Below are 17,526 nucleotides of genomic sequence, written 5' to 3'. Positions count from 1 at the left end.
ATTCTGTCCTGGACTCTGAAGTAAGATTGCAGTTCTCACAATGAGCCAACAGGTGGCGGCGTTTAACAATCAAACCCCCAGATTCAAATCACAAACCTTACGCCAAATCAAAATCAAACTGTTTTTCTCTGATCTCTCCTGCTGGCTGTACACATAACCTGTAGAGATCATACAGATGGCGTTTTTAGACAAAAGAAGAAGACAATGTCATCTGTGATTGGCCTTTAGAAAAAAGGAAGTGACGCACCTTTCAAGAACAAACTATTAAGCGGGAACCAAAAAGTCCATATGTACAACCTGTTGAAACAGAAAACGAGTTATAGATTTAGGTATTGTGCACGAAGAAGAATAAATGAACACCGTAGTAAGACGGGACTGAAAGGTAAGTAAAGTCTAGGAACGTCTGTGGACGACTGGAATCCAAATTTAGTCGATCAGGAAACTGCAGCCTTTGACTAGGATGCAGAAAAGCAGTGGGAAAAGGAAGTCAGCCATTACGTTTGGGAAAATGTTTGCTTAATAAACACACTTCACGCAGTAAGTGAGTGTAAAATAACTGAATGATAATACTGGTATTTTGATTTTCTAATTGCATAATCGGTAACCCTTTATTTGACGGGGTGTTCATAAGACTGACAGGACACTGTCGTAAATATGACATTAACATCTGTTATGAACATGAAGGAGTCTTTATGAATGTTTATAATTTTTGCCGTTAAGTGTCATTGTCATTAACGCTTTAATGCATTAAAGTTGCATTAAACCAACTTTAATGCAAAGTTGCTTTAAAAGTTGCACTAAAAGTCAATTATAAGTGCAATTTTTTCATTAAAGTGTCATTATTTACCGAATAATGCAAGGTTGGCACTTTGCATTTGAATCACAATATTTCCAATTTTTGGATTATTATGTTTGTGCTCTAGTATTACGTCTCGTGACTTTAAGTTTATAGGTGTTTAAAACAGTAATTTAACAGATTAAACCGAGGCTCAAAACAAAAATTCAAGCATCATATTTGATCAAAACCTCAGTACTAAATCCTGGATATGACGTCAACAGAATTGAAAAATAGACTACAAATGATATTGTGTTCTTACTTAAACTTATTTCTTGAAAACTGCAACATCAAAATGCAAATTAGATTTTTTTTTTCTCTGATAGTAATGTTTATTTTAGGTTTTCCTCCTTTATATCTAGGAGGAGCATAAATGGGATGAAAAACAGTGTAAGAAATGAAAAGTGAATAAACTATTGTCATTTCCAGAGTTCATTCCCCGTCCCACTTTGCTAGTCATCCATGCATCACTTGCATCTTCTCCTTTTATATTATAAACTTTATATTAAAACAGAAAATAATAATCATTTATAAACTAGGAATAATTTTTGTTAGTCATTTCAAACACACCTTCAGTTGTAGCACAGTGCTCTGTTATGACTGATGCACCGTCATTTTGTGTCTGAATAGGTTGTTTTTGTGAGTGTTTGGTATTCTGCTATGAATCAGCTTCAGCTGGACGTTCTTGCAAGGGAAATTCTGCCACCTGGGGAGGATGAAAGGCGAAGGAAAACTCAAAGGTCAGGCCAACTTCCGATCAGAATAATGGCTTATTTATCTTAATCTGTGCTCAGCATTAATTATGTTGGTGAACAGAGTTTGTCAGCTGCAAACATGTTGTGGGTTGATTTTAATTTTAAAACATTAAACACTGACTTTATATTATTCACATTTTCTGTTGTTCTGAAGGTCAGAGATCCAGCAGCACATTGAAAATTCTGCTAAACATGAAACCGAACCAGGACCGGTTCCAGTTTCTGACCCAAGCTGTGTGTCCATGAAAAGTGACTGGTCCATGCAGTCTCCTCCCTATTTCAGCGCATCTGTTGATGGAAGGTACAACAGAAAAAAACATTTTGTATAAATAGAAAAATACATTTTCTTTGAAACATACAATGAAATATGTCAGAATTTTTGTGTTTTTGTTTCAGAATCAATGCCAAAAATCATCTTTCCGGTGTTAGCTGTGCTTCGTCCTGGACTAACAGGTCAAAAGAAGACATCATTAATTTTAAAGCACTTCCATCTGCTGATCAAATGTAAGCCACAACTCATTCTGCCAAAAAAAGCAGATTTTGATACAATTAAATGCTTACTTGTCTTTGTATGACCTGCAAATTAAGTTATTTCAAAACGTTCATACAAGTGTTATAAAGAAGTGGATTTAATAATCTAGAGTTTTTGTTGTTTCCTCTGTATCTTTTGTTGTCATTAATTAATTTGTAAATTTGTATAAAAGTACATCTGTTATGTTAAAGTTAATGTTTCTATCCAATGTTTTTCCTCAACAGAAGTCATCATAGAAAAGGCTTACTTTCCTTTCAACCAAATGACAGTGACTGCCATCTAAAGGGATGTGAACCATCTACAAAGAGGTGTGCTACTGAAAATAGTTTCATATTCACAGGCTTTTGAAGTGATATTAAACTCACTGTATAAAAAGAACACACATTAATTCAGTTAACTATTTTACATAAGGAGAATTGGTGAACATATCAATCAAATCTGGATTTTATCAAAGTTATGTGATGCATTACCACTACAACAGTAATAGTTCAATGTGTTTAATGTCTGTGTATCCATTAGGAGAAAACTGGCCTGTTCAGACTGGACTGAACCTGATCTCGAACCTGGATTCAAAAATAGTGATTCACGCTCCAGAAATGGACCCCATGATGCAAATCACAGGTGAGGATTGGTTTTAAATCCTTGATCATGTGGGATTATGATACTCCCGGCTGTATGGTCTAATCTTTGCCATTTGTCATTCTGTGGAAAGACAAGTAGAGACTCTTTATCTACCACTATTCTATTAAATTTCTCTCTCACGAATCAATCCTCTTCAGAGTTTCTGAAGGTCTTTCAGATATTGTTTATCGGTTTGCTTTGACTTGGGGATTACTTAATTGCAATCCCTATACTTGACCTTTCTCTCTATTTTGCTGGTATTCTAACCAGCAAAATGTCCAACAAATAATCTGCATAGTGCAGTAAGAGCAGGATGAGAGAGTCTGCAGGCAAGCTGATGGCTGCTATTGACTGTCTTAACACTGCAGAAGAGCTACAGACTGATCATCTCTTATTGATGCAGAAAATCATGCAAAAGGAGCCCCAACCAAACATTGAGGGCTTATATTATACAGTAGATGGACATGCAGTACTGTTAAATAATGGTGGTGTCATCTAATATTCTTATTTTCTGACTAAGTGAAGTTTCTGTATATTAAAATAAATTAACACTCTGAATGCATCATTTGTGTACATCAGTTTTACTTTTTAAATTGAGAAATAAGTAAACTTTAATAGTATTCATAATAGGAGGAAATATTCTGATCTTTTAACCTGAAATGTGGAAAATCCTTTGAACACATGCAGAATTGTTCAGACTTCACAAAATGTCTGTAACTGAAAGCAAATACAAAGTAATGACGATGGCTTTGGATGATACTGGAATCTGAATGTTTTTACGTTGATTTCGTTTCAGATTTGAAAATGAGAGCATGAAGTTTACGAGGCACCAATCAACCCAGCAGCACCTCAACTCCATATTTATGGTCTGTACATCAACGCCAGGTCTTTTCTGATTGCCGTACTGACTAAAAATCATTTGGTTACCAAGCAGAAGCAATGTTTAGATATTTTTTGTTTGCTTTCCTTCCATTTCATCCAGCCCACGTAATTAATTTTCTAATCTGTTTCAGGTTTTGGAGGAAAACATTGTTGCTTTTGTGAAGAATGAATTGAATCACATTTCTAAGGCTGTGGCTTCAGGTTGCCCAGAAGACGGTCAAAGCAATGCGAAGGATGTGTCGAAGGGTGAGGATGAAGAGCAGAAGAGGAGCAGCAGAGAGGCAGTTCTGAAACTTGCCATGAACTTCCTGAGGATGATGAAGCAGGAAAAGCTGGCTGACCTTCTACAATGTGGTGAGGATTTAATGTGTTGGCTAAATAATAAAGTAAAATGTTTTTTTGTTTTTTTTTTTGACTGATTTGTTAAATATTCTGACTCGTCTTTCAGGGACTAGTGCTGCAGTTGGTCAACGTAAGCTTAAATCTAATCTGAAAAAGAGCTTCCAGTGTGTGTTTGAAGGGATTGCTAGAGAAGGAAACCCAGTCTGTCTGAATCAGATTTACACAGAGCTCTACATCACAGCGGGCGGGAGAGCATCAGTCAGCGATCAACATGAGTTCATGCAGATCCAAACCGCGAGCAGAAACCCAGACAAAGGAGAAACCAAAATCACGCACGAACAAATCTTTGAGAGTTTTCCTGAAAAACTTCGACCAATCAGAGCGGTGATGACGAAGGGAGTGGCTGGCATTGGCAAGACAGTCCTGACACAGAAGTTCGCTCTGGACTGGGCTGAAGACAAAACCAACCAGGACGTCCACTTTGTGTTTCCATTCATGTTCAGAGAACTGAATGTGCTGAAAGAGAAGAAGTTCAGTTTGATGGAGCTTGTTCACCACTTCTTTACTGAAACCAAAGAAATCTGCGAGTTTGAAAAGTTCCTGGTTGTTTTCATCTTCGACGGTCTGGATGAATGCCGACTTCCTTTGGACTTTCACAACAACGAGATCCTGACGGATGTGGCGCAGTCTGCGTCAGTGGATGTGCTGCTGACGAATCTCATGAGAGGGTACTTGCTTCCTTCTGCTCGCCTCTGGATAACCACGCGTCCTGCAGCAGCCAATCAGATCCCTCCTGAGTGTGTTGACATGGTGACTGAGGTCAGAGGGTTTGCCGATCCGCAAAAGGAGCATTATTTTAGGAAGAGAATCAGGGATGAGGAGCAGGCAAGGAGGATCATCTCCCACATCAAAACAACGAGATCTCTCCACCTGATGTGCCACATCCCCGTTTTCTGCTGGATCACATCCACAGTTCTGGAGGAAGTGTTCAAAACCAGGGACGGAAAAAAGCTGCCAAAAACTCTGACTGAGATGTACATCCACTTCCTTGTGGTTCAGACCAAAGTAAAGAGCTTGAAGTATGACGGAGAGGCTGGGTTGGATCACTGGAGTCCAGAGAACAGAAAGATGATCAAGTCTTTGGGAAAACTGGCTTTTGAGCAGCTGCAGAAAGGAAACTTAATCTTTAATGAATCAGATCTGGAAAAATGTGGCATTGACATTCGAGCAGTCTCCGTTTCTTCAGGAGTGTTCACTCAGATCTTCAAAGAGGAGAAAGGAGGTCTGTACCAAGACAAGGTGTTCACTTTTGTGCATCTGAGTGTTCAGGAGTTTCTAGCTGCTCTTTACGTCCATTTGATGTTCTTCAACTCTGACGTCAATCTTCTGGAAGACGAGAACTCATCTGAATTTGAAGATTTCTACCAAACTGCTGTGAATATGGCCCTCAAAAGTCCCAATGGACATCTTGACTTGTTCCTCCGCTTCCTCCTGGGCCTTTCACTGCAGAGCAATCAGACTCTGCTGCAAGGCCTCCTGAGAAAGACGAGTGTCAGTCCACAGACAGACATTAGCCCAATTACCATTAATAATACAAGTAATTACATCAAAACTAAGCTAAACGAAGGTATTTCTGTAGACAAGAGCATCAGTTTGCTTTACTGTCTGAATGAACTGAATGATCATTCCTTAGTGGAAAAGATTCAAGAGTCTTTGGCCTTGGAGCAACTTTCCGCAGATGAGCTGTCACCTGCAGACTGGTCAGCACTCGCGTTCCTTTTGCTGTCCTCGGAAAAAGACCTGGATGTGTTTGAGCTGAAGAAATACTCTGCTTCAGAAGAGGCTTTCCTGAGGCTGCTGCCTGTGGTGAAAGCAGCAAACAAAGCTCTGTAAGTACTGCTATGATTAGATCAGTAAAATCTACGAGTTCACTACCAAAGAATAATTAATGCAAGATATGAAATTGTGATCAAGTACTTGTCGACATAATTTACAAAAGTACTATATTCTCTGATGTTGGCTTTTGGCCTTCCACATTCTCACATTGTTAAAAAATACTTGATTGTGTTGCAGTGTGAATGCAAGTAGGCCTTTCACAATAAGCAATAAATCAATTAGTTGCATGATAAATTAAAATGAACTCATTTCCATTTGCATGATTTATCTTTCTACCATGAACTGGATGACATAAATCTTCAATCTGGTGCTTTCGTCTCAAGTATCCCTTTTTTAAGACAAATGTGAGACTTCATAATTAGTTTTATTTGCAGTTTATTTTTTGTCCATTTATTTTGGATATTTAAATTGTCTTCTAGTTCCAGTTAAAATGTGAATGTGTTTTTTGCATTTTTATGCCATTGCCATTTTGTTACTTGAAAATGGCCTCAAAACAACAATATTATCGTTTACCACAAAAACTTCTGGGACAATTTATCATCCAGCTAAATTTGTTATGACAGACCTAAATGCAGGGCTTTTAAAGCTGCAGTATGTAACTAAATGTTTTTTCACATATTTGTTTAAGCTATCAGTATGTCCTGACACTGTACTATAGATAATCTATAGATAGAAAATCAAACTCTTCTCCTCTCCCCCATGTGGTTCTACTGCCATCTGCAGAAACATAGTCCCTATTATGTTTTTGTTTTTCTTCAAAGCACACATTCCAAAGAAATAGCTTATTGTATGAAATCAAATCAACAAATTCTGGAAATGTATAGAAATTGATTTTAGTCTGACTCTTTTAAAACCTTTTCTTTTCAGGCTGAGCGGCTGTAACCTGTCAGAAGGAAGCTTTGAATCGTTGTCCTTGGTGCTCAGCTCCCACTCATCTGTCCTGAGAGAGCTTGACCTGAGTAACAACGACCTCAAGGACTCAGGAGTGAAGCAGCTGTCAGCTGGTCTCAAGAGTCCTAACTGCAAACTGGAAATACTCAGGTCTGGTTTCATATTTTTGTTCAATATTTATATTATTTGAAACAAGATATAAAATGGGCAGGTGTGCTTTATTTCACAAATAATAAATACAATTGCTGTGAACTGCCGTCTTGGCTGTCGTATCACATCCAGTGTATTTTGTTAAGTACTTGTTTGAAGGTAATAAAAACATTATTCTTATGATTCTCTAATAGGAAAGTGATGGGTAGAGTTTCTGCTGAACATTTGTCCAAAATGTCTTTTTTATGTCAACAGGTTGAGTGTCTGTAACCTCAACAAGAGGAGCTGTGAGATGCTGTCCTCTGTGCTCAGCTCCAAATCCTCGGTTCTGAGAGAAATGGACCTGAGCAACAACGACTTGGAGGATGTGGGAGTGAAGCTGCTCTCTTCTGGACTGGAGAGTCCTCACTGCAAGCTCCAAAAGCTCAGGTCAGCTTACGCAGTGGTCTTCAATATGAGGTTAAACAAACTGATGCAATGGTATATGAACACACCATCGGTTATTATTCTCTCTTTCAGATTACTGTAAACCCACATTTGACCCAAACGCTGTTAACAGACAGATAGATGTGTATTGTGCAGGTTTAGTTCAAAGCCTCTTCCTGATTAGGTTGTGGTTTGTCTGCAGACTGTCTGGGTGTTTGGTCACAGAGGAGGGATGCAGGTCTCTGTTGTCAGCGCTGAGCTCCAACCCGTCCCACCTGACAGAACTGGACCTGAGCTACAACCATCCGGGAGAGGCGGCAGTGAAGCTTTTCTCTGCAAAGCTGCAAGATGAAAACTGGAAACTGGATGTTTTAAGGTATCAGCTGGATGAATGGAATGATTTCTATGTGTTAATATTAGTAGATCATTATCGTTATTTTACACAGTTATGTGTGTTGTCTTAAATAACTAACATTATGTAAGTAGAGTATATGGTAAATATACATTAGGGAGGAGTTGGTAATTATTCTGATTGTTGCTATGAGAGTCAGTTTATTATTTTTTTCTATCATGTAATTTGTTTCTTTAGCACTGTAAATTGAACAGGCATATGAATACCTCAACATGTTTTTAATTACACATTTCTGATAATTCAATCGCTAAGTGATGTATTGTATTAAATTGGAAGAAAGGGCTGGATTACGTGTTCACTTCCTCTGACTCTTTTTCAAACAAAGAAATAATGGTAAGCTTGTTATTTTGTTCTTGGTTACTTGATAAAAAAACAACTAAAACCCAAAACCACTTGTTGAAGGCAGTGATTTATAAAAGATTTATCTTCTCGACCATTTTTAGAGATGTAGCAACAGCTTTGTGCTTAAAGAGACTGAATTGCTTTATTTTTTTTACAGGATAGAGCCTTTTGGAGAACGATGGCTGAGACCCGGCCTGAGAAAATGTAAGTGTAGTTTTAAATAAACTGCACAAACTTCCTATATTTTAACTAAAACTGTACACTGCAAAAACACAAAATCAATCACAAAAAGTATTTTTGGTTTAGTTTCTAGTGCAAATATCTTAGTATACTTCAAATAAGACAAAACTAACAAGTAAATGTTCAGCAAGATGTAGGAGTAAGTAAACCACAAAGTGCTTTACAAAAGACATGAAAACAGAAAATAAAACGGAGACGAAAGGCTTGTTTTAAGTTTATAATTTTGATTAAAAAGTGTTTGTTCCACTGATAGATTATTTCACATAACATTGTAAAATGTCTTATTAAAAGTGAAATATTCTGCCAGTGGAACTAGCACTTTTTAAAAATAGATATTAATGAATTATGGACCTAAAACAAGATCCTACATCTTTCTGAAAAGTTACTGATATTTGTACAAGAAACTAGAAGAAAATTACTAGGAAATATTTTGTGTTTTTGCAGTGTACTGCAAAAGTAAATTAACACATCATCGATCATTATTCTCTCTTTCAGATTACTTTAAGCCCACATTTGACCCAAACACTATTAACAGACAGATAAAACTGTCTGACGACGACAGTAGGGCCGTACATGTGAGAGAGGACCAGTCATACCCTGAGCACCCAGAGAGATTTCAGGACTGTCCTCAGCTGCTGTGCAGTGAGGATCTGACTGGTCGCCACTGCTGGGAGGTGGACTGGAGCGGCTGGGTGGATGTGTCAGTGAGTTACAGAGGAATAAGCAGGAGAGTGGAGAGAGCAGACTGCAGGTTTGGTGGGAATGAGCAGTCCTGGAGTCTGAGCTGTTCAGATGGGGGTGGGTACTACGTTTACCACCAGAAAAAAAGATCATTTATCTCTCACTCATCCGCTGCGCCCAAGAAGGTAGTGGTGTATGTGGATTATCCGGCTGGAAGTGTGTCGTTCTTCAGAGGCTGTGGTGATGCTCTGATTCACCTCTACACCTTCAGCACCACCTTTACTGAACCTCTGCGTCCGGGGGTCGGCTTTAGGTTCAGGCTCAGGTCCAACACTGATTCCTTTGCATCGTTATGCTCCCTCTGATTACGTTTTACAATGACTGACCCGATGGCTCAGTCTATAGCATTAACTCCACCCACTAGGTATTGATTTATATTTGATGTCTGTTTTGGTATGTTTTATTGTTTATATTTTTTAACTTTGATATTTTGTCTTTTAGTTTTTGTACTTGCTGCAGTGTCAGTTGTCCATTTGGGACACAAATAAATCTGAATCTGAATCGGTAAATTAATCATTCACAGAACTGAAATACACGCGAGTATTAGGGGCACAATAAGAAAATGAAAAAAATAAAATAAAGTCATAGTTTTACAAGAAGAAAGTCATAATATAACAATTTTATTGTTTAATTCTAGAGCTTTATTCTTGTAAAACTGTCTGTTTTTTAGTTTTATTCTTGTAATATGACTTTATTCTCATAATTTCATTAACTCTTTCTTATTATGGTCCGAATACTCTGCTGTTGTTTAAAATAATATCCTAAGAAACACTGAAAATATGTCATCAGCAAAAGTATGAAAAGTGATAAAATCTATTACATTTATTTTTAACGTAATGTCAGCAGGTGAAATAGCTGGAGTACTTTGTGTTGTACGTCCTGCCCTCTGGTGGACATTATGTGGAAAGACATTACAGCTGGTGGGAAATAATTTTTTTTTTTTTTTTTTACTGTAGAAATGATCTAAGAGACATTATTTAGCTGGGGAGGGGAAATCTTAAAATCCCTTTGGATTACTTTGTAATTAAATAAATTTATGTTTTTTGACCAAGCTTACTCTTTGTCCGGATCACTGCACAAACATCTCTTCACCAGTTAACACAGTAAAATGTAAAGAAAATGTATTAAATTCTGAAGAAACATTTTGTCTGCCATTTTATAATTTAGGTTTTTTTTTTTAGTTTTATTTTCCAAAATGAATGCTTCAGCTGGAAATAACTGATGAGCACACATGTTGGTAAATAATATTGATTTAATTTAAATAACCATGTAAAATCAAAGTGGTTTTATGCTGAATTAATGATCAATTTCTTTTGCAACATAACATAACATCTGTTATGTAACAAGAGCAAACATAATATAGTGACTTTAAATCAAATCTGATGTGTAATCACATTCTGGCAGAAGCAAATTCAGAACTGAAACGAGGCTCATAAGCTGTTCATAAACATTTATTTAAGTACAACAAGACACATTAGGCTTTTCAACATCCAGAAAAGCAGTTAAACATATTTACACTTATTTACATGAGGATAAAGCTATTTAAAATGTTAATATTTCCATTCGAGTTCTCTTCTGTGACTGTAGTGTTGATTTAGTGGCTGAAATCTGTTGATCTGAGATTAGCTGAACTTAAAACAACATAAATGTGCCACTGTGGCTCAGGCACATCAGAAAAGTTATTAGAAAGTTAAAATTAACTGAAGTAAAACTCACTTTTCTTAATATAAGAAACACAGATACAAATAGAAGTAGACAGTATCACAATATTGAGTTTGATAATCACATTGTGTCAAAAGTGTCACATACATTAAAAATATATATTTTTTTCATTTTGGTGATTTCTAAAACTTGCACCTCAACCCCTTTAGTCTAAAACTCCCAATTAAATCAGTTATTATTCAAAATTCATTAAGAAATCCACGTCTCAGTACCTGCATGTCTAACTTACATAATGTCACTAAAATATCATTTTCAGATCTTCTTGCCTGCTGTTTTTTTCATCCAACAGATCATCACATAAATGCCACGTAACACTCCAATAAAAACCATTATGTGCTTGTAATTTCCCCCACAGATAGGAAAACATGGCATCACTACAAAAAGCTGCAGATGTGCAAACTCAGCTCAGATTCAGCTGCAGGACTGTCAGTTTACTTTTACATTGCAATCTAGAGAGAATTAGAACATGAATGTAAATCTCAGATTAATGTTACTATGAAAGACCATTGGGTCATAAAGTGTAATTGTGCTTCAAATAGCGGAAAATATCCACAGAACAGCTGGACTCATAAAATTATTGGAGAAAATGTAAAGCAACATGGATGATCCTGTACAACCTTTTGCAGTTTTTCCTTCATTTTTCTTTTTTAACACTTTTTATCAAACTTATTGAACAAGTTTGTCCAGCCAGGCAAAACTTCAGTTTATGCGACTCCAGCCAGTTAAACTTTCTCAAAGACCTTCAGGCTGCGCTTGGCCTCTATAAATATATTTTCATCATCCCTTAATAATTTACTAAATTGTGCAACAATTCTTTGTGCAATTTCTTTTCTTTGCTTTTACAGCCGTTCATTCATTGATCATTTAAACAACAGTTTCACATTTGCAATAAATTTGTTAAGAAATAATTAAAAATAATTTAAAAAACTTCCAGAAACACTTTCAGAAACGTTTCTCAGCTTATCTAAAGTATCATATCTCTGTCTTCTTTAACACCTGTGTGTGTTTCGTTGAATTAAAATGTTAAAGCAGAAGTCTGCGCAGGAACACATGCATGACTTTGGCGATTCAAATAATCAGATTCAGATTATTAAACAGTAAAAACATCACTCACAAAGTGATAGAAAGGGTCAGTTTTGGCTCAGATCTAAAACATTTGACTAAAAGCTGCTGACTCTCAGCCATTATAAAGTGCTCACGATCTCTCGTCTCAAGCAAACGGGCTCCGGTTCGCTGGGTTTCTGGCCGAGCGTTTCCGGATTCCCAGCAGTCCTAATGACTCCTGAAGAACTGCAGAGAGAGTTCGTACATCAGGAACATGGTGGAGCTCATCGGGAAACCTCGGATGGCGTTCACAGAAGCTCCCCGGAAGAAAACCTGCACAGGAAACAGTTCAGTTCTGAGTTTAGGAACTGCATTTTGAGCTTTCAGTTTGGGTTTTCCAGTGGTTTTTATAGTTCAGGTGGAGAGTCATAGATGCTCTTTCCTCTCTATGAAGACACATTTGCAATTACATGAGCAAATATGACTATTTTTTTCAGAAGTATAAACATTTGAAGTCTCTAGGTTAAAGTATTTTGATGCAACACATTGACGTTCCTCTTCAATCGTCTACCAATTAATAACCGTTGGTCATTGCAGGTGTTTTGCAGTAATGTGTAATAAAACGTTAATTTATTTTAAGAAACTGTCATAGAAAACTACTGTTTTTAGTCAGAGGCTTCGTCAAATTGGCTGTAACACAGACTGCTACAGGAAAACCATCTATGACTACACATTGAAGAATTTTAATTAATATGAGTTACAGCAACATTTAATTTCCCTTTGTGAGCAATAAAGTATTTTTTAATTTAATTTGTTATATTAGTATGTTATTTTACACATTAGCACAAGTAAGCCTGTAACAATAAGCAATAAATCAATGAATCACACAATAAATTAAAACAACCAAAATAATTTCCATTTTCATGATTTAACATTTTGCTCTGTCAAAAACTGAATGACATTTTGTTGAGACAAATTTGTTTACAGACTTCATAACTACTTTTATTTGTAGTTTGTGTTGTCTTGTTTATTTATTTGGGATATTTAAAATTTCTTCCAGTTCCAGTGTTAAATGTTGACTAAAATTGATAGTTTATTGATCTCTGGGAATGTGTTCTTGCATTATTATGCCATTACCATTTTATTGGTTGAAAATGGTCTCAAATCAACATTATTGTTGTTTATCGCAATAACTTCTGGGACAATTTATCATCCAGCAAAATTTGTTATTGTGACAGAAATAAAGTATTAAAATAAAGCACCTAGTACTTTCTTCAGACTACTTTTTGGACTTTAGGTTGTCTTTCTGAATGCATGTTGTGGGAGGAACACCAGGTCTATGGTCAAACGCACAAATAAAAGGAAAGACACTTAAGCGTTTATAAGCTTCCTCAGCAGTGTCCTTTAAACTCGGCTCCTTACTAAAAGGTCTTAAAAGCACCTTTTAAGCCATTAAATGCATTCTAGCAAACTTTTATGTTACATCACAAGGTAACAGTCACAGGTGATATTTGCTCACCTTGCTTAACTTGTCTGTGCTGCAGAATGATGACAGGTTTTACAAATCCAGCTAAAAACAGACAAGCTGTGAACTGCACACGGTTTTCTGCCTGAATATGTTTAAAAAAATATTCTTTGACATGCATTCAGTGTTTGTGTCACTTAAATGTCAATCTTTTCGAAATGTCAGAGCTGGTATGACATTATAAAGTAAGTTGGGTTAGAGTAAGTATAAAAAGTAAGTATAAATAAGTTAAACAAAGCTTAGCAGTATCTGAAATTAAATTGCAACTATATATATATATATATATATGATGAAATGACAGATAAAAGCATAAAAGTTTACCAAATGCAAAAGTAATTGAAGAGCCTTCTGAACAAAATATATTTTTTTATTATTTTGAAATTTGTAAAGCAAATTCAGATCATAGCAATTAAATATTAATCAGTTATGCTATCTGCTGTAGTTTTAAAACAGATTTGCCTTAATGAAAGTGATCTTGCTCAATAAATTTGGCAGAAATATTGGAAAATAAGTGATAGATGAAGACTTTGTAAGCCATTTAGAAAAAACAGAAAAAAAAGAAAACATGAGCTAGTTATCAGCTAAGTCACACAGACCTTAAGAAAAACTTTAAATGAGTGGAAAATATACCAAAAGGTTTCAATACATATTTTCATGATAATATAACATAAACAAAACAAAAAAAAACATATATTTTTTTAAAGAAAAACAAATCTAGTTTGATTTTTCCTGTTCAAACGAGTTGGTGGCAGTAATTCACCTTATAGTTCACCTGGCAGCCATCGTTAAACTCAAGAAGAAGGAAAAAAAAGCACAAAAAAAAGGTTAATTAAGGTTAATTTGGGCGTTCTGTATCATCTCATTAAAAATGACTTTATTTTGTGTAACCTCAGCTTTTAAAATTTTCATTTAACCTGTTTTTATTTGGCTTTGTGATTAGTTTCCTCTTTGTGTCCAAATGGCTTTTTATCAGCTCTGAAATCAAACAGCAGGACTAAGATAACTGACTTTTATCTGCTTAAAATAAATACATTCAGCTCGTACAGAGTGACTTCTTGTTTAACTTTGCAGGACTCTGACCTGTTTTAACCCGAGTCATTGATCAGCGAGCGTCAGGCTGCACAAACAGTCCAGTCCACTTTCTCAGAACGTCAATGATCTTCTGGTATTGATCACATGACTGCTGCTGTTTTTATCAACACAGATGCGGTGACGTTTCTCCACTGACTTAACAAACAGTCCGAACATCTGGACGCAGCGTTCAGCGGCGGACCGGGCCAAGAACGGGGCCAGCCAGTCACCTGACGAGCCCCCCGTCATTCAATCACCAAAACACGTCCTGTTCTGGAACATTTGCCTCCTTAAGTCGTCACTTGTTTTCATGTTAGAATTGTGTTTTTTTTTTTTAGTGAAGTTCAAAGGATTAAACAGGTTTCAGGGGAATTCACACACAGTTTGTCTCCAATTGGGATTTTACCATGTAATAAACCATTAAAAGGTCAGGAAATAACTAGTTTAATGATTAATGCAAAATGTTTCCATGTGAACTGAAGCATATCCTGTGGTTCGTAGTAAAGAACAAATACAAAACTGAATGGTGGCCGTTTTGTCCCCAGTTTAATGACACAAAACATAAACTGGAATATTCTGCAGCGTAATACTATTGTTTAAATATATTGAAGAATATTCACACTACTTAAACTTTACCACAACCAGGAAGTTACGTTTACAGTCATCTTTAATAAATTAGAATATACATGCTGAAGATTCTACTTTGTAACTTTTGAAAATAACTTTTAACACATTTATGTGTTTTCATGGAAAAATCATCATAATTAACAGAAATAAAGGCTTTCAAACATCAATTTGTCTGTAATTGATTTATATAACACGTTTCACTTAATAAAGTTACTAAAATAATATTGTTGTTTATTGAATGGTTCTGCATTTTATTGGAATTTCAGGCAATTAATCAACAGCAAATTTAGCAAGAAGAAAATAATATGTTCTGGTCAGATGAGACCAAAAGTAATTTTTTTTGGGGGAAAAAGAACAATAGATCAAAGAATATTTATTTTTGAGTGGTCTAGTCAAAGTTCACACTTAAACTAAATTGGAAATTGGTGCAACACTTTGGATAATCTACAACAGATCATCTACATCAAATCTGGAAGAGTGCTTCAAAGAAAAAAGGGCCAAAACCTCAAACTTTTCACCTTCTTATTTGTGAAAAATGTTAGAAAACATTTCCAATGCTTCTTAGTACTACTTGGTACTTTATATTGGTCTACCACTTAAAACCACAATTTATTATTTGTAAACAGAATAAAATAGTTGTAATATGATAAAATGTGAACAATTCAAGGAGTATAAATATATTTAAAATAGTTGTAAAATCCAGTGAGAAGACTAAGTTTTACTAACTGATTACGTTTCATCTGCTCACCTCTGCTCCCTCGGCTCTGTAGCTTTGGACGATGCAGTGTAAAACTCCCTTATACTTCTTCTGCAGCTGGGCGTCGGCCTGCATTCGGCTCTTCACCACGTCAGCTGGAGTGGCCGTGACCCAGGAGATGGACCCTGAGGAAGACCATAGAAATCAGACCAACCAGAACAAAGACCATGACGGTTAAACCGGAGGACATGCTTGATTCAGGAAGGAATTCACCAAGGAATTCAGAGTTTATGCCCATTCATTCATTTTCTACTGCTTATCTGAAGCTCTCTTCCTCTTCCTCCTTTTCCAGTGGTGTTCCTGAGATCCTTCACATATAATCTCCACAGAAAGTCCCAGACCATCTCCAAGGTTTCCTCAGGGTGGATCAGGTCTGAGGTATCTTCCTCAGAAGTAGAAGCTTGAAATGCATCACTACTGGTTTTGATTTCCTTTGCATCTTGAAGGGTAAACCTTTCCGCAAAGAGGGAATACTGTGGTCTATTTAGACCCACCCAGAGCTAATGGCCACAGGTGACAACTGAAAGGTGCATCAACAGGTAACGCAGCAGGTTTAACTCTGTCATTTTAAGGGGATCTATTATGCATAATTCACATTTTGCAGATTTTTATACTTCCATTTGGGTCTCAACTGCTTCTAAAACCAACCCAATTGTTTTTCTTAGCAATAAGTTAATATTTTTTGGTGTCTGGAAAATGAGCCGTTTCAAAGACCTCCAGATTGTTGAATTGCATTCAACTGCAGTGTTTCCTAACAACGCAGAACTCCAGCATGTTTGGTCAGCTGGTTTAACAACAGCTGCTGGAAAAGACAAGTGTTTTGTTGTTGACTTACTATCCAGAAAACACTTTCTGGATAGTAAGTTCTTGTTAGTTGTGCAGGAGGCTCTATTTCTGCTTTTCAAACATTTTTTGTTGTATAATTGAGAAACTGTTTGCAGGGGGGCTGAATGGAGGGTTGCAAAAACAGAAAAGAACTTGGCATGTTACTTTTTAGTTTATAGACAAAATTTTATTCAAACATGACAAAATGAAAACATTTTGGTTCAAGTTTAAATGCGAATAAGTGGAAGATATATGAGATTAGTTCTGTACATATGACTGGATTAAACAACGTGGCCTTACATTCTCTGGCAGCTCTGGTTGTTTACTGGGTTTGAATTCTGGTATTTTCTGATTTCTCTTATACTGTCCATGATTTAGACTGTGCTTTAATTTTTGCCCCACTTGGACCCGTTTAAAAGGCGAACCTGTTCGGGCCCCACTGACTTACAGCAGCTGACTGAACCCCCCCCCCTCCCGCTCCTCCACGCTCTCCCTCTGTCACGTGTTCGCAGCTGGTCGGCCTGCATCTGGAAGCAATCCTTGGCTACCACACGGCGTTTATCTGCTCTGCACATACAGCACACATACACGCCATCCGAGCCGCCTGATTGGCTGTCAGCTGACACACCCGTTCTTCGGATCTGGGTCTGGAGTTTTTCTGACTCCAGATCCTTAGTCTTTTCATATGTTGTTTTCTTGGAGCTACATTCCCTTGAAATGGAGGTCACTGCACTTTTAAAGCTTACAGGCTGCAGTCATGTGGATTTATGAGAGAATCACGAGGGAAAAAAGATGATAAAGCATCGGGATGTAAAACTGAGCTAAAATGTAACATTTGACAAGATTCTGACAAATGTGAGCGCAAATGTTGGCTAAAGCGAAAGAAATAC

The 17,526-nt window shown here is 36.6% G+C and overlaps 2 protein-coding genes across 2 annotated transcripts in view; one reads left to right on the top strand and one right to left on the bottom strand.

Moving 5' to 3' along the window:
• Positions 1-28: 28 nt before the first annotated feature.
• Positions 29-9,685, top strand: LOC103140096 (NACHT, LRR and PYD domains-containing protein 3-like). Its single transcript, XM_007555056.2, has 14 exons — positions 29-382; positions 1,466-1,575; positions 1,745-1,891; positions 1,987-2,094; positions 2,347-2,430; positions 2,642-2,743; positions 3,540-3,609; positions 3,757-3,979; positions 4,074-5,856; positions 6,731-6,904; positions 7,160-7,333; positions 7,533-7,706; positions 8,242-8,288; positions 8,820-9,685. The coding sequence occupies exons 2-14, from the start codon at positions 1,496-1,498 to the stop codon at positions 9,368-9,370; spliced, it is 3,717 nt and encodes a 1,238-aa protein (XP_007555118.1). The 5' UTR covers positions 29-382; positions 1,466-1,495; the 3' UTR covers positions 9,371-9,685.
• An 813-nt stretch (positions 9,686-10,498) lies between these two features.
• The window catches only part of slc25a48 (solute carrier family 25 member 48), a 13,609-nt gene continuing 6,581 nt past the window's right edge, over positions 10,499-17,526 (bottom strand). The window contains exons 6-7 of the mRNA XM_007555051.2: positions 15,803-15,936; positions 10,499-12,164 (exon numbers count right to left, since the gene is read on the bottom strand). Of these exons, the coding sequence (XP_007555113.1) occupies positions 12,060-12,164; positions 15,803-15,936 (239 nt within the window). The 3' untranslated portion in view covers positions 10,499-12,059. The remainder of the gene's footprint in view (positions 12,165-15,802; positions 15,937-17,526) is intronic.

Source organism: Poecilia formosa, unplaced genomic scaffold, assembly GCF_000485575.1.
Source record: "Poecilia formosa unplaced genomic scaffold, Poecilia_formosa-5.1.2 Scaffold68, whole genome shotgun sequence".
In the NCBI taxonomy this organism is placed as follows: Eukaryota; Metazoa; Chordata; class Actinopteri; order Cyprinodontiformes; family Poeciliidae; genus Poecilia; species Poecilia formosa.
The sequence above is the reverse complement of the archived record's forward strand: the minus strand, read 5'-3'. Positions and strand labels throughout refer to the sequence as shown.